Source organism: Natrix helvetica (genome assembly GCF_964273705.1).
Source record: "Natrix helvetica genome assembly, chromosome: 1".
Taxonomy (NCBI): Eukaryota; Metazoa; Chordata; class Lepidosauria; order Squamata; family Natricidae; genus Natrix; species Natrix helvetica.
Window position 1 is genome coordinate 60,817,229 of NC_138548.1, and position 23,953 is coordinate 60,841,181.

The 23,953-nt window shown below is 38.8% G+C and overlaps 1 protein-coding gene across 7 annotated transcripts in view; it reads right to left on the reverse strand.

The window, feature by feature from the left end:
- The window catches only part of NPAS3 (neuronal PAS domain protein 3), a 785,079-nt gene that overhangs the window by 369,365 nt on the left and 391,761 nt on the right, over nt 1–23,953 (reverse strand). For all 7 annotated transcript variants that reach the window (XM_081971246.1, XM_081971244.1, XM_081971249.1 and 4 more), the window contains one exon: nt 3,806–3,888. In XM_081971246.1, the coding sequence (XP_081827372.1) occupies nt 3,806–3,888 (83 nt within the window). The remainder of the gene's footprint in view (nt 1–3,805; nt 3,889–23,953) is intronic.

The window sequence follows — 23,953 nt, forward strand, 5'->3', positions numbered from 1 at the left end:
TTAAAAGCCATGCAACACAGGAAAATTAAGTAATTATGCCTCCAAGTTATTTACTGCAATTAAGCTCATTTATCATATGCAAATTAGTGCAAACTGGTCTCATTAGTTACTAAATTACTCAATATGAGCTGAACAATGTAGCACTCCAGTTTGTAATGAAAAATCCCTGTAGAGGCAAGCAGGATCAATTAAGCTAATTTGCATATGCAAATATATAGTCTCACTTTTAGTTTCCCCATATTTAATCTTACATTTTCTGGTCATTCTTGATTATATTAAAAGGATGAGGTCAATCAATGTCTTCATTGTAATCTTAAGTCTTTATACAACTTCATAAAGAAAAGGACTGCAATTCAGATTGCCTATTTTTGTATCAGCATATTAATCTATTTTTCATAGAATAATCAAAATAAATGCCATGATACTATATTCTTAGATTATTTTTTCTTAGCTATGGTTAATAAATTTTACCTGACAGCGAAGACAAAGTCAGTAAGATGTTGGAACAAAAACTGAAAAAAGTGTATATTGGTTAATTACTTTATTTTCAACAAACTCTTCCCACTATGAATTTAATCAGTGTTTTTCAGTTATACTGTATGTGACAATTCCTTTTCCTGGTGTTATGTTATTGAGTCATATTCCTTTGACCCAAAGATAGCTGACTTCAATTGTTGCTTTGATTATATAATTTGTTTCTGTCACACAAAGAAACAAAATGAATTCTTTGCATCTCTTTACTACAAAAGATACTGGATACATACTTAAGCTTGTACTGACTTTCTCAGGGACATGGAAGTACTCTGACAACATTGTAAACTTGGATTTTCAAACAAACTTTGATGCCCATCAAAAGCTCTTGAGTAAACATAGGAATCAAGAGATAAGAGATATTCTTTTATAGACTCCTAACCAAATGCAAAGGACAGCAATGAAATTTCTGTTTCCTCAATAAAGGAAATCTCTCATGATCTGTTCTGGGAGGTATTTTTTAACTTGTGCACAAACAATCCTGACTAACGAGTAAGTATTATCCATGGCCAACTTTCTGGATGATACCAAACCTTGTGAAGATCAAGTGATTGTGCTGCGGACAGATCTCTTTAAACTAAATGAATTATCCACCAAATGGAAAATGTGCTTCAATGTAAATATAAAACATTTATATTTATATGCTGGGGCTTAACCAGCTATTTTTTCCCCTAACTGGATCTGAGCAGTCTGTAACTAACCAGGAAAATTATCTTGATGGGGTCATAATGGATTGTTTAATGAAGATGTCAACTGAGCAGCAGCAGCCATGAATAAGAAAAAGACCATGCTAATGAGCATCAGAAGTGGATTAAAAAAGAAAACAGCCCACATTGTAATGTCTCTGTGATACCCTCATCTGGAATACCATGTACAGCTCAAGTCACAATATTTGGAAAAGAAGCTGAGCAAAATTCAAAGGAAAGCAATCAAAATGAAAGGTAAGGGTAAAAGTAAAGGTTCCCATCACACATATATGCTAGTTGTTCCCAACTCTAGGGGGCCGTGCTCATCTCCGTTTCAAAGCCGAAGAGCCGGCACTGTCCAAAGACGTCTTCGTGGGCATGTGGCCGGCATGACTAAATGCCAAAGGAGCATAGAATGCTACTACCTTCCCACCAAAGTGGTCCCTATTTTTCTACTTGCATTTTTACATGCTTTCGAACTGCTAGGTTGGAAGAAGCTGGGACAAGTAAGGGAGCTCACTCCGTTATGTGGCGCTAGGGATTCGAACCACTGAACTGCCAACCTTTCTGATCGACAAGCTCAGCATCTTAGCCACTGGGTCACTGCGTCCCTAATGAAAAATGAAATGAAAAGATACCCCCTATACTTTTCTTATAAGAAAGCATTAGAATATTTGGAGCCTGCAGATTACAAGAATGGTGAACAATGGCGATTAAGGACTACAAGGTACACGCAAAACGTATTCAAAACACTAGGACCAGGAGTCATCCAATGAGTTCGGATGGAAGAAGGTTCAGAATAGACAAAATGAACTCCTTCAGGCAACACACAATTAACCTATGAAATGTATCACTATGTTGCAGTGATATCAACTACATTATATAGAGTGACTGGCCAAGATCACCCAACTGTCTTTGTGATCAAGCAGGACTAAAACTCAAAGACTTTCAATTTGTGGCCTGCTACCTTTACTACTACACCAAACTGCTTTCAAATAACTTAGATGGCTTTAAATGGAGATTGGATACATTCATGAAGAAGTCTATCAAAGGATACCAAGACCCAAAGCTACTTCTAGCTTTGGGGGCAGCATATCTCCAACTAACACTTGCAAGGAAATAATGATGGCACAGTCATAGTCAGGAGAATTCTTTTTGTTATGCATTTATTTATTATAAATAAATTGCTATGTATTTATTATAAACAAATTGCTATGTATTTATTATAAATTGCTATGTATTTATTATAAATAAATTGCTATGTATTTATTATAAATAAATTCTTATTCATTTATTTGTTAAATGTATATGCTGTCCATCTAACTATCAAGCAAGTGTGGATGGCATATACATTTATTAAATAATAAAATATGTTTTTATGATTTTATGTACATGATTGTATGTGCTTTCCAAACTCTCACATTATTTTTAACATTATCATTCATCCCACAGTCAGCCAGATATTTAGACTGGATTTGGCATTTTTATCCCTCTTCAAGTCTTTCCCAAGGACTTGGGGTAGGCAGATGTTATGGTTTGATGATGCTAAAGGTTATTATTGTTATAGTTGATTGCGTAGTCATTATAATTAATACTAGTGATAATAAATCAAACAACATCTCCTTTCCTCCTTCTTCAGAACAGACTGTAAAACTGTATCAAATCACATTCAACTAAAACCAGGATAAATTTTTGAAATGTATGCAAAATAATGTTATGATCACACACAAAATAAAGCTATTCAAGATAAATGTTTACCAAGATCATATGCATAAGAAATCCATCAATTTAATGAATAACAATCGTTACAATCATCCTGGTTTTCTTGAGAAACTTACTTTGTCAATCATTTTGTCAATTATTGTTCAACAAGTCATCAAAAATATAGCAACAAACAATAGGGACCTTATCAAATAATGATAGAATACTCTGAGAGTTGGGAGTTGAAACTCAGAGAGCACCTGAACTCAGCCCTTTGTTTTTTTAATTTAAAGTAATATTTTCTTCTGGATGCAAAGTGATCCAAATGAGATTCTACTGGGGATCTTATGAACAACATGAAAACACATGGCTGATGCATAACATTTGTCAAGATAATGTCTTCAATAGATACTACTAAAATAAATTTGGAGGAACACTACATTGTGTTAGAGGCATGTTATCTTTTAAAGGAATGTAAATATCACAATGAATACAACAGTTGAAGCAATAGTGCTGAAAAACTACAATAGGAGGAGCAAAAATGAAAATCTACATGTGAACAAGATTTAAAAAATGTTTTTCACAAAATAGTTAATACTTAAATATATACAGACATTTTGGGAAATCAACAGCTATTTCACAACATAATATCACTTATGTGCTGAATTTTAAATTATTACAGTACAAATAATATTTGCCCTCCCTCTCTCATTAACATTCTCTTAACCATTCACTGAAAAAAAAGAATATGCAAACAAACCCTCACTGTATAGGCTCTAATAGTAATAGCAACGTCCAAATATTTGACAGGTGTCCTACATCTTGCTACTAAACATGTTAAACTTTTTTATTTGGTTTTTTTTTTTTTGCAAAGCAAATGCTTTTACCTGTAAAATGTGACTTCCCAAATGTGACTCAAATACGTCAGTGGCAAGGGCACTGGGGCTTCTCCTGCGCTGGGCACCTATAACTGAATAAAAAAGGGATTATGTTGCAATCTCTGCACATTAGTCACAAAGCATCCCAATTTGGGTTATGATTATTATTATTCATTAATATTTTTCTACAATCTTAACATTTGAAAAACTATAATTAGGGAAAAATTATAACTCTATGAAGAACAAGGAATCCTAATTGTCCACTTTATTTCTTTCTGTGGAAGACTGTATTCAAAGGTTGTTCAATATTCCAGACACAGGTCACTTACACATGTATCTCCATAATCAAAATCAATTTATACAAGTTCCAGAATTTACCTAACTTGATGCAAAGTTGAATGATTATACTCAAGCATACATATTTTGCTATTGTTACATTGATCAGTTATAGAAGAGAAACAAAACATTCTTGAGACTATAAGCATATTTCCTTGGTTGAGCAATATATCCACCTATGGAAGAAAAAAAAATCACAGAAAAAAAGCCTGAAGTTTTTTTTTATTAGCTTGATTCTATCAAATGATTTTTTTGGGGAGGGGGGAGAAATAGAACTCAGAAAATTATAACCTTGAAAAGTTAATAAAAAAAATATATCCTATAAAACAGCTTCAACCTTTGTTTGAAGAAGTATACTTCAATGACAGCACTGTCAAAAAGAGTTTTAGGACTGCAGGAAATAAAAATACAGAAGAAACCCAAACAATAGTACTGATAAAAGAGAATATCTGTAGCTCTAAAGTTGCAGAAAACAACTTTACCAAGCTAGGTAATATCTTCAGTGCAAATTGTGTAGTTAATATTTAGTAAGTCAATATCAAATATTTTTATACCTTAAAATAAGAAGGAATATGTCCAATCTTGCAAGCCAAACCTTAGGAACATTAAATATATGGTTCCAACATGAGAAATGTCAGTCCAATGTATGTGAAATTATTAATTCCTCATTTACAATATGATCATAAATAAAAATTCCTCTGCTGTTTATGGCGACACCAAATATCTGCCAAAGTATGTCTCTTGTTTTTCTTCTGGTATGGATTAAATTATAAAATTTGCTTTGTGTTTTTTTAAAAAATTCCTTTGTTAAGATTGTGATTCTTTATATACATATAATATATATAATTATTTTTAAACAAACATAGACAGATAAAAACATATAACATAAAAACATCTTCCATTACATATATAAGATTGTGATTCTTAACTCTCCTATGGCTGCAATTTAAATGTTGTTTTAATAAATTTTAAGGTACAATTGAGAAAGCATAACATCTTCCCTTGGAATGCAATTGAAATGTGGGCAACTAGAAAGATGGCAGGCTATTGGAGAAATGACTATACAATGGACATACGTACATTCATACATACATATTTACACACACACACACACACAACGCACTACGTTTGGTCATCTAATGCAAAAATGTAGCACCTGGAGTTTTGCCAAAAGCTGTTCTCCTTTGAAATCATTTCTAAAGCAAATTCTCTTTCATCAAGCTGAATGAAAAATGACAGGGGAAAAAAATGCAGAATGTTTTTGCCAAGCACTACTATATGTCTGAAAACTGGGTTTCATGGAGCTGTAACAAAGTCGTGATGGTAGGTTAGAAAAAAATACAATGTCTTCCCTGTGCCTCAGATTTCCTCTGCTGCAAATCTTTTCTGCAGTTTGTTTGCACAAAATACATTGAGATGGTTACTGAAAGTGTTTCTTAGATGCTATGGATAAACATTTGTTTCCACACATTCCTTATTTAGTTTCCTAAAATTATATATATGCAGCTATACACAAATGTAGCATGTAGTAATATATAGGCAACAATGAAGTACCTTCCTACCTCCAGAAACAAAATTAGATATCACAAAAAAGCTTCCTTTATTCCTGTCAATATCAGCAAAGATAATCCTTTTAATACAGAAATACACGTGTGGCCTTCTAATTCAATGCAGGAGAATTGTTAGTACATTGACTGGTCCTTTCTTGCCAGTAAACAGACAAAATCTTGTAAACAAGAGAGCTCAGGGTATATGCCCTCAGGCCTGCATGAAATTGTTAGATTGGAATAAATCTTCTATATCTAGTGACTACATCACTAGAAGAAATATTTTTGCAAAAGCTCTTCTTTTACACATAGTGAACCCAGTGAAAAACACTCATTACTTAATGGCAAACACAACAAAGATGTACCCCGGCAATCTGTTCAGTATCTGCTACTGAAAGCAGTGCAGAGGTGGTATTCAGCTGGTTCTCTCCGGTTTGGGTGAAGGAGGCTCCGCCCTGACACAATGCGTGAGCATTATGCATGTGCAGAAAGCAGTGTGCATGCACAGGCGCAGCACGTGTGAGTGGTGCATGTGTGCGCTCACATTTGTGAACCGGTAGGGAAGGTAAGTGAATCCTACCACTGAAGCAGTGGGTTTCTTTTGGGGAATCAGCCTGTGATCATTGATCAATCTAGTGAGAAGAAATTTTAGAGAAATGATTTATAGGAGGCATATGTATTATCAGTGCCGAAAGACATATGACATCCACTAAGAGTAGACAAGGGATATTTTGGATATTCCTCTTAATTTCTTTACAGGGAACACTGCACTTTTTATATCCAGCAACAAATTTCCTGCTGGAGTAATGTATTGCCCTGAAACTTAGGGAAGTTAAATGCTCTAAATCCAACATTTTGTCATCTTGATTTCAGAAAGGAAATCAAGGTGATATATACAAGTGCATTTCTTGTTATTTGCTATACTTAACATGAGATCATTTATTAACATAAGGATAAAAGTATTTTAAAAAAAAAGATGCCAAAAGCTTTGATTTAAGGCAACACAAAGAGAGGTCAGCCAGTTTCCAATGCTCTGAAATATGATTCCATTCCTATGATATTAAATATGTTTACAAAACATTATGTTAAGATATTTAAATTTTAATATTTGGAGCAGTGAAGGATTGGACAATGAGTAAGAACATACAGTTATAGCTAATCGGTTAAAGAGAGCTAGCCACTACACGAGGTAACTTGAGCTGTGATTGGTTGCTGGAAATGAAAAGGGGGAGTGTTCTTGTTTTTCGTATTTTTCTTCTGCGTGCTGTGTGCGCTCTTTGCAATTTACCTCATGATATTCCTGCTGTGTTGATTTACCCGACGATGCTCCTGTTTGCCTATCTTATTAATGTAAATATATTTATTTATATAAAACTGCAAGTTCGTAATGGTGTCTCTGACTCCATGTGGATACCCACTGCGCAAATCCCCTGACACATTAGTACAGGGGTGTCCAAACTTGGGAACTTTAAGACTTGTGGACTTCAACTCTCAGAATTCCCCAGCCAGCCATGCTGGCTGGGGAATTCTGGGAGTTGAAGTCCACAAGTCTTAAAGTTCCCAAGTTTGGACACCCCTGCATTAGTAGGTGCAAAAAATAAAACAAAACACTGGGCCTTAGCACTAATGCAGAGGAAAACTGTGAAATCTCAGAGCCTAAGTCAAAGTTCCATCCAGCCAAAAGAGTGTAGTTGGGTCGGAGACACTGAGAAGCTCTAGAGCCGTGATGGCGAACCTATGGCACGCGAGCCATTTGTCAGGGCACGCGAGGCGCTGCCCTGTCAGCTGGCCAGCGTGCATACACGCGCTGGCCAGCTAAGTTCACCTTTTTAAAAGCTATTTTTCGCCTTTCCCAGGCTCCAGAGGCTTTATAGGAGCCTGGGGAGGGCGAAAAGAGCCTCCCCCGCCCCCCCCCGAGGCTTCAGGGACGGTCCCTGAAGCCTTCGGAACGCTTAAAACCACCCTCCGAGCAAACCGGAAGTGACTTCCGGGTTGCTCGGAGGGTCGTTTTAAGCGCTCCGAAGGCTTCAGGGACCGTCCGAGGCTTCCCTGATGCCTTCGGAGCGCTTAAAACGACCCTCCGAGCAACCCGGAAGTCACTTCCGGTTTGCTCGGAGGGTGGTTTTAAGAGCTCCGAAGGCTTCAGGGAAGCCTCTGGACAGTCCCTGAAGCCTCCGGACGGCCTCCGGGGGGTCGGGGGAGGCTCTTTTCGCCCTTCCCAGGCTCCTATAAAGCCCCTGGAGCCTGGGGAGGGCAAAAAAAATGTAAGAATGGGGGGGTGTCGCGCGTTGTGCGCGCATGAGCACTGGGGGGGTCACGCGTTGCATTATGGGTGTGGCACGCCCGCACTCGACCCCCCTGCGATCCCCCCCACTTGTGGCACGCGAGCCAAAAAAGGTTCGCCATCACTGCTCTAGAGAAACAGAGCATGGAAGCATTTTTAATGATTTTTCACCTTAAAAAATTAATTTGACTGAATCCCAGAGGGACTCTTGTCTAAGCAATAAATAAATTTACAATATGCTTTACCTGGAAGTAAACCTTACTGAACTCAACGTTACATACTTTTGATATGCAATGATCATGGAGAAGACAGAGCAAATTGGTAAGGAAAAAGAGAAGGCTGGGTTTGTCATCGACCATTTGCTAATCCAGTCATCCTGACTGCCTATGAACTTCGCTCTCCTGTCTATAAAAATATTAAAACACATCCCTACATAAATGTTTTAACTGTTTACTCCATTCGTGGCAAAATGAATCACACATCACATTACATTCAATTAACTAGAATTGCCAGAAAATAATTTGTGTTGGTATGTGGCAGTGCTGGAAGACAACAAATGGTGTTCTTTCCTTACTTAAGATCTTTCTCCATGAACCCAAATCCCCATAATCAAGCATAAAACAAACACGGTCAAGAAAATCCTTTCTTCTTTTGGTTTGTTGAAAAAAGCTCTCAGCTCTCAGTTTAAGTTGCCTGTGGAAACTGCATATTTGCTTAGGAAAGCTTTCTCTGCTCTCATACAACAGTGTCCAGGGAAAAAGGACAGGATATTAACATCAAGTCAGAATGCCACTATATAGCATCAGACTGCACTAGCTTGTAAAGAAAAAAGTCTAAATCTGTTGTCTTGATTTTTTTCCCTGATCCCTAAGGTTCATGTTTATGACATTTGTAACATCTGCTACAAATGCTGAGGTAAGTCAGGCACAACCTTATTACTTCCAATCTAATGCTCCATTCATCCACAGGGCTTTTGTATGCCACAAGTATGTCAAAAACTGTAGGATCTACATGAAGCAGGATACAATACATGCATTCCTGAAATATACTGCACTGTATGTTAGAGACATAATGTTATTGCTAGCAGACTTTTTAAATGTTAGTATAAGGCATATATACATACACACATATACTGAAAACTCTCATAACACTACTACCTCAGCAATTTTTATACCTATTTTTCCCTTGCTTCACACACACACACACACACACACACACACACTTCTTTTGGGTCTATTAAAAACAAAGCACATAGTTGGTAGGGTGCTGCAGGAGGCATATGTTCCGTCTCCCCCTCCTCCTCCCCACCCTGTTGCCCCCACCGGCCCGCAGAGGAGAACTACAATGCTGATCCGGCCCTCAAAGAAAACCAGTTTGACACCCCTGATCTAGAGATCTGTGTAGTTCCTGTAAAAACTTGATTGTTCTCCTAGGGCCTAGGCCATTGTGGAAGGTGCTTATGCAGCCCTGGTTGATTATTTGATGTGTGATTTGTCTGGACACTAAGATTTTTACATTTTAATTGTATATCATCCAGAATTAAAGCTGTGCATCTAATCAAACATCGTATCATTGACTATAGAACAGTTCTATAGAAATTGGTGCATTACCCTATACATGCATTATTATTCTTTACCTCTATTTTTAATTTCCTACACAAAGCTTCAGCATGGAATACTATTAATTTAATCTTTTGATCGACTGCTCCTGATGGATTATTTATGGTTCTGAAACAAAAATAAAGTCCTGCTCTTTTTCTACACTACAATTTGACAATACTTCCAGAGCAGCAGTTCAAAAGCATTATTAGATCACAGGTACATAGAATTTTGCAGCCAGCTTTTCTTGGGGGGGGGAGGGGAATATGTGCCATCAAGTCGTTGTTTAGTCTTACAGACCACATGGGCAGATTGTCTTCATGATGGTCTGTCGCTAACCTGATCTTTCAGCAATTCCAACAGTGTTAATTGCTACTGCAGCTAGCTCTCGCCACATTGTTTTTTTATCATCCTCTTCTCTTTCCTTCCACCTGTCTCAATATCACAGCCTTTTCCAGAGAGAGGAGTCTTTGTGTAATAGGTGTGAAGTAGGATAATTTGAGCCTGGTCATTTTTGCCTTGAATTAATGGGTTGATTTGTTTGATGATTTATTATTTTGTTATCCATATTGTTTCCACAAGATGCCCAAGAAAGTTTTTGAACACCAACATTCAAAATATGTTGTTGCTGGGTTGGTGGGTTGTTGCTGGCATTATTGCCAGTTCAGCGCATGTGCACATTTGTACTTCAAAAGGTCTGTGCATGCGCTAAATGTTACAAAAGGAAAAAAATTACATTTCTGCAACGAAAATTGTTCTGCGCATGTGCAGAACCGAAAAGCAAGATGGTGGCACCATAGGAGAACTGGTTCAGGGGCGTGGCATGCCTGGGTCACTCCTGATTCCAGCGACCCAGGCCAAACCACTACCGGTTCAGCCGAACTGGGCCGAACCGATAGGAAACCACCTCTGATTCAAAAGTGTCAATGCTCTTCCTGTGTTGTTTCTTTGAAATCTAACTATTACTTTCATAGAGTGCCACAGGGAATGCCATGGCTTGCACAATCTGATCTTTGAAGGTATAACCATATCAGCATTTGAATCTTTTCCAAGGCTTTAATGGTTGTTCTACCAAGTGTTAGACTGTGGTGCATTTCTTGATTGCTTGTTTTTTTTTTTTTAACTGCTGATGGTTGATTCTAAAAGGCAGAAGCAATCTACCACTTTGTCATCTTTACTGTCATTTCTAAGGCTGGTTCTTCTATTACATAAGTGCAACCAAGATGCACTGGAGTTGGGGAGCAGGTTATGTTTTAGGTAGTAATCAGTATAACTGTACTTAGTTTCTATGAAACTTTACTGATTTTCTAACTTTACTTAACTAATGACCCTCACTCCGTCAAGGGCCTTGGAGTACTCATATCAAACGATTTAAGTGCTAGAGCTCACTCTAACAGCATCGCCAAAAAAGTTGTTAGCCTAATCTTACGAAGCTCCTCCTCCGGTAATATTGTATTACTACCTAGGGCATACAAAACCTTTGCCAGCCCAATTCTTGAATACAGCTCATCTGTCTGGAATCCGCACTATATATCGGACATTAATACAATTGAACAAGTCCAGAAGTATTTCAGGAGAAGAGTACTGCACTCCTCTGCTCGCAACAGAATACCCTATACCACCAGGCTTGAAATTTTGGCCTTGGACAACCTAGAACTATGCCGCCTACGGTCGGACTTACGTATACAAAAATATCTGCTACAATGTCTTACTGGTCAATGACTACTTCAGTTTCAACCACAATAATACAAGAGCACACAACAGATACAAACTCAATGTAAACCACTCCAAACCTGATTGCAAAAAATATGACTTCAACAACAGAGTGATCCATGCCTGGAATGCACTACCTGACTCTGTTGTTACATCCTCAAATCCCCAAAACTTTAACCTTAAACAGTCTACTATTGACCTCACCCCATTCCTAAGAGGTCTGTAAGGGGTGTACATAAGCACACCATCATGCCTACCGTCCCTGACCTACTGTCCCCATTTATTCGTATCCATTTCATTCATACTCATATTTATTCTCATATCTATTATCTTGTAAACGATTGACAAATCAAATAAATAAAAATATTACACTTAATACAAAGAAACTAACACTCATATTTAGCAGCACAGTAAAGCCTTCCCTTCCCTCCTATGCAAGTACCATAAAGTAAACTGGTTCTACTATAAACTTCTCTCTGATGTATATTCAATATATCTTCAGAGAAAAATTAGCAGAACATCTTCCTGGTGATGTCATTAAGCTTTTGGATAAAGTTAAGTCTACATTCATACATTCTAATGAACTGTGTGTTTTATAGTGTTTTGGTGTACCCATGTCCTATGGTTTGTAAACTATAGTTTAATGATATAATATGAAATTTGAACTGAGCCCATTTAATAAACCACAGATAAGCAAACTTTGACTCTATAAATTATGTCTCTATAAAATCAAACTATGACAGTGTTTCCCAATCACATCAAGTTTAAGATGTGAATTCTGGGAGTTGAAGTTCACAAAACAAGTTGCAGAGATTGCTCAGAAACATTGACTTAGAATGAACATTATTCTATATAAACATCCATTCTTCAGTTGGTCATTGCATAGTACTATGTACTTGGGGTGCTATTTACATTTTTCATCGTGGCTTACAGAAAATGCTATTTAAGTAATGTAAATGCTATTTGTATGTACATTTCTCATTTACCTTACAGAACTTTTCAGACACATTACTGAATTCTATATATATATATCCCCCACCATTTGTAAACTATATACACTATATATATATATTACACACACACACACACACACGCACCCCTATGTAGAACTCTCCCTAGGGCAGCGATGGCGAACCTTTTTTGGCTCGGATGCCATAAGTGGGGGGAGCGCAGGGGGGTCGTGTGCAGGCGTGGTGCACCCATAATGCAATGCGTGACCTCCCACAGTGTGCATGCGCGCACTACAGATGCGACCCCCCCATTTTTGCATGGTTTTTTTCGCCCTCCCCAGGCTCCAGAGGCTTTATAGGAGCATGGGGAGGGTGAAAACAGCCTCCCCCGCACCCCGGAAGCCCTCCGGAGGTTCAGGGACCTTCAGGAGGGTTCCCTGAAGCCTCCGAAGCAGTCAAAACGACCCTCTGAGCAAACAGGAAGTCACTTCCAGTTTGCTCGGAGAGTCGTTTTAAGCGCTCCGAAGGCTTCAGGGACCTTCAGGAGGCTTCCCTGAAGCCTTCGGAGTGCTCAAAACAACCCTCTGAGCAAACAGGAAGACCATTCCTGAACTTCTGGTTTGCCCGTAGGGTCTGTTGTTTGCACTCTGGAGGCTTCAAGGAAGCTCATGAAGCCTCTGGAGGACCTCAGGGGGTGCGGGGGAGGCTCTTTTCACCCTCCCCAGGCTCCTATAAAGCCTCTGGAGCATGGGGAGGGCGAAAAATGGCTTTAAAAAAGGGTGAACTCAGCTGGCCAGCACGCGCATGTGCCTCACGTGCCCTGACAAATGGCTCCGTGTGCCACCTGTGGCACATGTGCCATAGGTTCGCCATCATTGCCCTAGGGCAGTGGTGGGCAACCTTTTTTTTCAACTGAGCCAAATCTCGCCAAAACCACGATTGAAATTTATTTTGAGAGCCACATTTTTAAAACGGAAAAAACATAGGATGGTACACTGCTTTTAGTTTCAATAAACTCTGGCATTTGAAGCACGAAAGTCTTAAAGCTGTCAAGTTACAAGATCCTTGCATCCCTAACCCTTTAGGAAAAAAAACCCAAGGGGTCTTCAAACCTGACAGCTTTAAGACTTGTGGACTTCAACTCCCAGAATTCCTCCTCCAGTCATGTTGGCTCAGGAATTCTGGCATTGAAGCATGCAAGTCTTAAAGCTGTCAAGTTGCAAGACCCTTGCACCCCTAACCCTTTAGAAAAAAAACCCAGGGTCTTCAAACCTGACAGCTTGAAGACTTGTGGACTTCAACTCCCAGAATTCTGAGAATTGAAGTCCACCAAGGGCATCAATCATATTAGCCCAGGGATCTGCAAAATTGGCTCTTAAGACTGGTGGACTTCAACTCCCAGAATTCTGAGAATTGAAGTCCACCAGTCTTAAAACAGCCAACTTTGCAGACCTCTGTGTTAGCCCAAAGCCTGGCGCTGGGCGGGCCTTGCTCCCCCATTGGTGGAGCCCCAAGAAGTGAGGAGGGAGAAAAAGAGACGGAGGCCAAGGAGCTTCTCCCCCCCCGCAAAAATCTTATCAGGGAGCCGGCGGGCAGTAACAAATTAGCTGATCACGCGGCGTGATCGGCTAATTTGCTACTGCCCGCCCGGCTCCCTGGTTAGATTTTTGCTGGGAGGAGGCGGGGGGGAAGCTCCTTAGCCTCCGTTTCTTTTTCTGCCTCCTCGTTTCTCGTCCCCGCCCGACTTCAGGATCCTCCCTAATCATTGTGGGTCGAAAAGAAAAAAGGGAAAGGGGCGCTTGTTTTGAAGTGCCCGAGAGGAGGGAGGGGAGCGGGCACCCGGCACACAGAAGAGCCACATTAAAGTGTGTAAAGAGCCGCATGTGGCTCGCGAGCCGCGGCTTGCCGACCACTGCCCTAGGGTATCTGGTTCATTTTATTCTACAATCATGATGGGCTGTAGTTTTTGTTAGCCCATCTGGATAACAGATGTGATATTTAATAGCTACAGTTCTTCTCATTATGCAATAGTGAATATTTTGAACAAGTATAATAGGTTGCCTGGTTGGCCTTTGGTATTATAGAGACTTCTATAAGGTTTTCTTAGAGATTTTCTCTCTCAAGCAACACCCCTGCTCAAAAAGTGATTTAAGATTTCACCCATACTGAGTTTGGAAGCTTTCAGCAAGGAGTATAAAATCTGCATTAGTCAAATACTAAGCTTGACAAGCCTCTACTGAGTCCATTAAAAAAAGGAAAAGTGCATTAATTTCAAGCTTGGAAGCCTCTAATTACTACATGCTTAAATTTTTAACTAGCAAGCCCTGATAAATAGATACACTAACATTAGGGAAGATTATCTACTTGATCTTTTCTAGTGAGACTAAACTAGGGATGCTGTCCTGGTAACTTTCATGGAATAAATTTCTAACCTATTTCTACGAAGTATATACGATTTATTTAGATTAATGGAGAAAACTATTTGACACTAGCTGAGAAATGATACAACACGTATCCCTAAAAACAGAGGCAGAACTATAGTTATACTGCTAATTAGATCATAAATGATTTAGCTACTTATGACACATGGACACACCTGCTTGAACATTTTTTGGAATGGAAATTATATGTAAAAATCAAGGGAATATTTTTTACATATATCAACACATAATATTGATATGTATTAGATGTCTTTGCTGTAAATAGTTGTCCCTAGACAATTTCTATAAAGTAGTGCCCATACAGGTAGAGCTGCCATAATTCCCAGCAAACATGACTGTGTGGGAATTATGGAAGTTTGAGTCTAATGCATCAAAAGATTTCAGGCTAAAAAAAACTAGTAGCATATTACATTTATTTGTTATCAACACCTGCCTATCACATTGGAACTGTTCTTTATAGAAAACCCATTGCACCACTTGAATATATGTATTTTGCACCTTCAAGTGACTGTGCACCTTCCTGGCAACTGCTTGTAGAAGTTCCTGCAGTTTTCTTGGCAATGGTTTTGGAAGTTGTTTACCACTTCTTGCTTTCTAAGGCTGAGAGAGTGAGTGTGACTGGCCCAAGAACACACAGATGGCTTTTGTTCCCAAAGTGGGATTGGAATTCATGGTCTCTGAATTTTTGACTTCTACGTCAGGGGTGTCAAACTGGCAGCCCATAGGTCAGATGTGTCACGTGCAGGCCACACCCACCCCAGCTCCACGAAGGGAAAAACATTGCAAAACATCACGTGACGGCAATGTGATGCGGCATGTTTGACACCCGCGCTCTACACCAAACTAGCTCTCAATCACCACTTGTAAACACTTAAAATGGTACAGGCAGACAACACAGTACACAAATGAGAAACATGGTACAGCATTTCTGTCCATTTACTGCTAAGGATTACGTATGTTCCACATGAAAACTGTTTTGCCATTTAAAGATTCACATTTAATGCAGCTTATAGCATACAGGAGTAGATTTTTATGTCAAAATGAGTTTGGGCTATCTAGCTGCAAACTTCTACAGATATGTTTTTTTTTAAGAAGTCCTCTGGAAATGGCCTGGGGTAATTTCAAACTTAACAGACCCTATCCCACCAGAGCTCATTACAGTGAATTTTATAACAAAGTACCCTCTACTTAATTTTCAGAGTTTAGCCAAGCATACCACAAATGCATCTACATTAAGTACAATTAATGGTATAATAAAAGCAGTGGAGGCTGTTTAGCACTCAGGAACCAGCAGTAAACAGAGGCTTCATGCTCTCTAACAGTCAGTGATGTGTCAAAGTGCCAAAAGTAAAAGATTTCTTCTGCTTCAAGAGAAAAGGAACATTTCCTATCGAAGAGAAAAGGCTGGAAATTGTCTAAATAATATATTTTCTAGTTATGCCAGCAACATTGTTTATTCTAAGATATAAAATGATAAACCCTTATTCCCTTCACTGAGGAAAAAAAATGAAAGCCGTTTCAATTTAATAAAAAGTAAAACAAAATAAGTACAAATAAACACAGAACATGATACTGTAGTTCAGGGTGCAATCAAAGGAAAAGGGGGTACAAAAATATTAGGGTGGATAGTCATAGGAACTTGCATAAGAAATTATGTGTGTGATGATGTAATCACACAAATGCTATCACATCATATTCAAATACAGGTAATCCTTATTTAAGCAACTGCCTCAGATAGTGACCATTCACATACAATGATAATAAATGGTAGTAAATATATATATATATTGGGACTTTGGCATCTTGAAGATACTAGAAATAAGAAAAGCTACCCCATCATCATTCTTGTGAGTTGGTTTATCAAATTTTATCTCTTAATTGGGCTCTGCATGTGTATCACCAAAGCACGGGCTGATTAGCTCAGGAAAAGAAAAACTTCAGTTCATGTAATGGTGTACAGCCAGAGTCTCTAATCTTGGTAAGTTTAAGACTTACGGACTTCAACTTCCAGAATTCCCCAGCTATAAGTCTTAAGGTTGCCAAGTTTGGAGACCACTGGTCTACAGTCTTTGCTGACAAACCAGCACAATTATTCTTGGGGTGGATTGTCTGTGAAATTTCTTGGGCTCCTTCCAGTCGGCTAGCCTGCAATTAACCTTTCTGGGATTTTATATTATTTGTTTATTTTATATATTTGTTCAACTTAGATGCTGCCTAAATTGTCGGATTGACTTGAAGTAAAATTTTGCAAAGTGAAGTGCCATGCAGAATGTTTTTTTTTTTTACAAACTAGAAGAAGGATGGGAGAGCCTCATTATTTCCTAAATGTTAAACTGAACCAAATCCAGAAGAATCCGAACAAATATCAAGACAAAAACAATAATTCAAACACTTTAGTGATAGTACCCCAAGTGCAGCTACTTTCCTTATTACAGTTTCAAAATGTTTTCCTAATGTGAGCCAAGGGTTTTCTATAGCTATATAAATCTAAATAATGATCATTTGTTTAAAAAGGTTTACATTTTGCCATCAGGATCTAACTTGGAAATGTGAGGATAGAAGAAGGGAGGCAGTAGGAGGCAGTAAAAATGATAAAAAATTGATATGAACAAAATAAAATCACTTTGGCTAATAGTCATGTTTCATGAAATGAAGAAATTTATACATTTAACCTTTCCACATGCCCCCATTTATGTATAGCAATTGACTCCACTACAATTTTGGGAATGACTTTGAATTTGATGAAATCTTGACCACATCTGTGATATGCACCCCTCTGAAAACAAGGAATGAAATTTGTAAAATAACAGGTAGAAAGATAACTATTTGAAGTCTTCAGCATGTCTAAAGGTTCCTTTTTATTTCTATAGGAAGAACTCTAGAAATAAATTGTAACAAGTGAAGCCCCTCTGATATTTTTTCCAGATAAGCATGCCATATAAAGAAAAGAAAAGAAAAAAAACTACTATAAGTTTACTACACATGTCAAGGGGGCTTCAAAATGTGGGAAATGACAATTCAGCATTTTTAAAATGACAGGCCATCTTTTTAATGATTATTTAGGGAATGTACATGTGCAACAAAGAAACACTTTGCCATATATAGCATACATATAGCCAATGAAATAGATGCATTGTTATTCTTGCCTATGAACCTATAGATACTGTAACCTTTTAAACCCTGTCATCAGTCTTGCAGAGCTAATATTTTTCCCCTCTTTCTTGATCACCCTCCTCTGTTCACTGGGTATAAAATCATTATTCCACAACAGAATGTACAATCATATTTCTTTTGCTAAAGGACAGAAAATTAACAAATGAAGTCACCACTACCCTATAGAGACTGTGGTTACAAGGGACTCGTAAACCTTTTCCAAAAGGTTTAAAAAGCATATTGTTTAATGAATTTTAAGTCAGTAGGGACAACTGCATGCATCTATATTCATGGAATTTAGAATTTCCTGCTTGTTTACTTTTCATACGCCCTTATCTATAAATTATGCACTTCTTTTTATCGTCTTAGATTGATATTAATGAGATTCTTACTTTTTAACCCTTACCACCAGTTCCCTTGGCACCATGACCTTAAGGAAGCCCATACGGATCTACACCTTCCCCTATGAGTAGGCAAGTAATGGAAATAATGCCTGACACCATCTCTACTCACTTGGTCTATCCTTCTGGGGAATGGAGCGAGCATAAGAGGGTATCCAATTTACATTATTATTGCTTGTTGTGTATGTAGCTCATCTTGCACCTCAGCAACATAATAATATCAATAGACCTATTTGATTATGATGTGGTTCATATCATAATGCATTTTATCACATCTCTTCAAATAATTGGAATAATTTTAGGGCTGTCAAAGCAAAACAGTGCTTAATATGAAACACTGGGAATTAATGAACAGTGAAAAAGAAATTGGAATTTGTTATTTTCCTGCATTTATAGTCATGAACAAAGACTAGGACCAGCAGATAAAGGATACTGTAAGAGCCTGGACTTTTGTAAGTGAGAAGTTGAAGCATTATGTGCAAATATATTCCCTTATAAACAGAAAGCGAGGATTTGGAAGGATGTGTCTATCAGGAATGAAAAATATTGTCTATGAAATGAAATGAACAGTGAGAACAATTAACCTGTGGAATGGCTTGTCTTCAGAAGTTGTGGATGGTCCATCACTGGAGGCTTTTACTGGACAGCCACTTGTCTGAAATGGTATAGGGTCTGGAGCTTGAGCAGGATGTTGGACTAAAAGACCTCCAACTCTTTTATTATTGTGTTATTCTGACTATCTATGGTCACTGTCTAGAACAAAATGGAATAGAATTCTTTATTGGAGAAATGTGATTTGACACATAAGAAATTTGTCTCTGTTGCATAAGCTCTCAGTGTACATACAAGCTACAAGTAAAAAAATCATGATTATAATTGTCATAAAATACATTCATCATAAATCACAGATACAACACTTAGTGATAATCATAGGATATTAACTAAGCAATCAAAATAAATCAAACTAGGATACTAAATAAAACAATATAAGTCAATATTATATAAGATACAAGCAAAAAAATATAGTCATAAGATGATAAGAAAATAGGTAATAGGAAAGATGAGAATAATAGTAATACAGCCCAAATACTTTGTCCTCTCCTCCCTGCCAAGTGTACTATATTTCAAATAACCTGCTACCATTTGTGTTTGGTAGCAGTTTTACTATAGTTGAGTTCTAAGGCTAATATATAAGACTAGTTAGTTGTAAATAAATATAGATAGTATGATGTAATATTAGATTAGAACTTGAAAACGCTGAGATTGGTCCACCATAGGCCATGGACACCCAATGGATAATGTGGGGCCAATCATTCTCTGTCAGTTCAATTTTCCTCATGTGATTCTTGTGGGGAAAAATGGGAGGATGAGAGATATGTATGTGAGTTTCTGTATGTATGAAAAGGAACCTTGTGCTTTGTGTCAAAGAGAGGCTATAAATAAAAAAAACAGATTTTAAAACTGCTATTTCTTTTTCTTTAAGTATCTTTGGTTAAAAATATGCTGCGAATAGAATGTGAAACTCACTTTTAAAAGCTACTTCAGTTCATGTGGGGAAGCATATAGAAAATAGTACTGAGAAAATACATAATAAGCAGCGGGCTCATATTAAAAATCTTTTCTTCAATAAATTGTATGATTCATACAGAGTTCCATAGCTGTAAGAAACTAATTCTTGACAAAAGCTTAGAAGCTATATCATATTATGAAGAAGATCCAAGGAAGCTGATTCAATTACTAAACGTGATAGACCACCAGCAGTAATGCTGTTATTCTTGAAATGTCAATGCAAAATGAATGTAGAGATGTTGACATAAAACTTATATTTAAAAAATAGAATAAAATACAATGAGATTAGAGGAGCTGGATACAGGGATTACTTTATGATAAGCAATATTGTTCCCCTGATACCGTTATAACAGTTATACGGCAGTAGTAACAAAAATGAGCATGTATGGAGAAGTACCAAATTACAGAGTTCAGGGGAAATTTTTTTAGTCAATATTCATTACTCATTTGCAGCAAATGCTACTGCATCTGTACCATTTGAAAATAGTTTAGCATATGGACATTCTTATTTAATTTTTACAAATGAAAATGATAATAAAAATTCAAATCTTTTAAGTGTTTGGGATATATTGAAACACAAGCAACCTACTCTGTACATAATAAATTAACATCTGCAGATTGGTAAAGGTACCAAAAGGAAATCAATATGGTGAACTGAATAGAAAGAAAGTTTACTTTAGAAAAACAGTTATTAATCTTGCCTACTGAAATATGAAACAAACATGAATATGTATCTTGACAATAATATAAATGAAAACTGAGGCAAATTAAGAAAAAAATAGAATATGTATTTAGACTGGCGAGTCAACACAAAATACAAAAAATAAAACAAAGCCCTAACACTGGATTTATTTTTAAATCATAAACCAGCACAACTGTTTTCAGGGAAATTATATACAATTAATAAAGTTGACCCTTGCTAAAGACAAATAATATATATAAAGCAAATTTATACGTACCCAAAATTCAAATAGGAAAAAATGAAATAATACATATAATTGGCATATTAAGAAATATTAAAATGAATAATATAATAATATAAAAATGAATAGTGTCTATACAGTAGTAGTCTAAATAGGCAGTTTCCTTACCACTTTGATATGGGAAGATAAAATGATATACAGTAACATTTCAAGTAACATGCATCTTACCATACTGGACAGCATAGTATCAACAGTAGAGACCTTCAAATTTCTAGGTTCTACCAATCACCAGATCTAAAATGGACACCTAACATCAAAAACATCATAAAAAAGGGCACAACAAATAATGTTCTTTCTGCACCAACTTAGGACGCTTAAACTGTCCAAGGAGATGCTGATACCGTTCTACAGAGGAATTATTGAGTCTGTTATCTGCACCTCTATAACTGTCTGGTTTGGTTCTGCAACCAACAAGACAGACACAGACTTCAGAGGGTAATTAGAACTGCAGAAAAAACAATTACTACCAACTTGCCTTCCATTGAGGACCTGTATACTGTAAAAGTAAAAAAGAGGGCTGGGAAAATATTTACAGACCCCCTCGCATCCGGGACATAAATTGTTTCAACTCCTACCCCCAAAATAATGCTATAGGGCACTGCACACCAGAACAACTAGACGCAAGAATAGTTTTCCCCCGAACGCCATCACTCTGCTAAACAAATAATTCCCTCAACACAGTTTACTATTTATTAAGTCTGCATTACTATTACTATTAATCTTCTCATCATTGCCATCACCCATCTCCCCCCACTTATGATTGTGACTATAACTTTGTTGCTTGTATCCTTACATTTATATTGATTGTTTCCTAGTATGATTTGATTGCTTATTTGTACCCCATGATTATCATTAAGTGTTGTATGATGATTTGTGATTTGTGATGAATATATCTTTTCTTTTATATAGACTGAGAACATATGCCTTGAGTGTCCGATCACACTTGGCCAATAAAGAATTGTATTCTAATCTATTCTATTTTAGGTTAATTTGTGTAAAGCATTATTTAAAGGAGGTTAGCATCTTTTGAAAGTTGAGTCATGACAAATGGAATTACCTTCTTGTTTGTTTGAGACTTTTTGCTGATCATCCAAGCAGTTTCATTAATCAGAGCAAGTTAGTTATGCAGAGAGTTATTGGAATGTACAAATTCCTTCAGAGTTTTTAAAGATATATTTCAGATGTCTCAAACCAACAAGAAAATACATCCAGTTGCAATTACTAAACTTTCAAACAACTTTAACTAGATGACCGAAAATCTTTATTGACAATTAGCATCAGAAGATTTCTAATACCAAAGATACATACTTCCTACTTCATTCATAGCTTACATTTAACTCTGCCCAATAAATACATAGGAAGAGACTGATAGTTTCTATTCTATTGTGGGATGATAACAAACAAAAATAGGGATAGTAGATAGTTTTCATAACAAATAGATATTTTACTTTGCACCGAAATATTTTGCAGTGAGTGGATATTTATTTAATATATTCATAAATAAATGGAAATTAAGATAACAAAATTAGAAGTTGGGTATTTGGATAGTAAAAAACAAACAGACTGTGAAGAGTTCCAGAAACATGTCTCAAAACTAGATTAACAGAAAAATGAGATTTTATATAAGCATGTATAAAGAGATCAGTGACGTGCGGTCAGTAGAGGCAGGGGAGGCAGGGCCTCACCTCTCTTCATGGAATAATAGTATATAATATTATATACTATATATAATATTATATACATCCGTCCGGCCGCGCCCGGGAGACGCGGAGGGAGCAATGTTGTCGGCGCCTCCGGATGACGAACCAGTCGCTTGCTTTCGTCATCGGGAGGCCGACAACATTTCTGCCTCCACGTCTCCCGGGCGCCGAAGCAGTCCGGCGAGCGAGCGAGTGAGGCAGCGAGATCTTCGGTCACTCGTCCACCGGACTGTCTTGGCGCCATTCTGGCTACCTTCGTCCATCCGCGCCCGGGAGATGCGGAAGCAGTCCGGTGGACGAGTGACCGAAGATCTCGCTGCCTCGCTCGCTCGCTCGCCGGACTGCTTCGGCGCCATTCTGGCTCCCTTCGTCCATCCGCGCCCGGGAGACGCGGAAGCAGTCCGGTGGACGAGTGACCGAAGATCTCGCTGCCTTGCTTGCTCGCTCGCCGGACTGCTTCGGCGCCATTCTGGCTACCTTCGTCCATCCGCGCCCGGGAGATGCGGAAGCAGTCCGGTGGACGAGTGACCGAAGATCTCGCTGCCTCGCTCGCTCGCTCGCCGGACTGCTTCGGCACCATTCTGGCTCCCTTCGTCCATCCGCGCCCGGGAGATGCGGAAGCAGTCCGGTGGACGAGTGACCGAAGATCTCGCTGCCTTGCTCGCTCGCTCGCCGGACTGCTTCGGCGCCATTCTGGCTACCTTCGTCCATCCGCGCCCGGGAGACATGGAGGCAGAAATGTTATCGGCCTCCCGATGACGAAAGCAAGCGACTGGTTCGTCATCTGGAGGCGCCGACAACATTTCTCCCTCCGCGTCTCCCGGGCGCGGATGGACGAAGGGAGCCAGAATGGCGCCGAAGCAGTCCGGCGAGCGAGCGAGCGAGGCAGCGAGCGAGGCAGCGAGATCTTCGGTCACTCGTCCACCGGACTGCTTCCGCATCTCCCGGGTGCGGATGGACGAAGGTAGCCAGAATGGCGCCGAAGCAGTCCGGCGAGCGAGCGAGCGATGCAGCCTGATCTTCGGTTGCTTCCAGAGCCGGAGCGGGATGGAGCAGCCATCGCCTTGGAAGTGAGTCGCGCGGACGGAGCTTTGGGGCTGAGGAGAGAGGCAGGGACGGAGGGAGTGGAGGGAGAGGAGCCGCCCCCCTCAACCCCCAGGCAATGGGGAAAGCTTTCCCGAAATGGAGGGGGTGTCGCGGGAAATAAAAAGGGCGCGCGCTGGGGGGGACGAAGGAGGCTTTGGCGTGCCTTAGAGGCGGGCGGGCAAGCAACGAAAGGAGCAGCGAGGGCGGGCGGTGGCTGCAGGCGGCAAGGCTTGAGCGGGGTGAAAGGGACTGGTGCCGGTGGAGGAAGTAATGCTACGCCGCGGTCCCCTTAATGTTCACTCAGGAAGGCGGAGAACGAGACCACGTGGTCTGCACACGTGGTCTGCACACGTGGTCCCATTCCCCGCCTTCCTGATGACGTCACCAGCCTCCCCA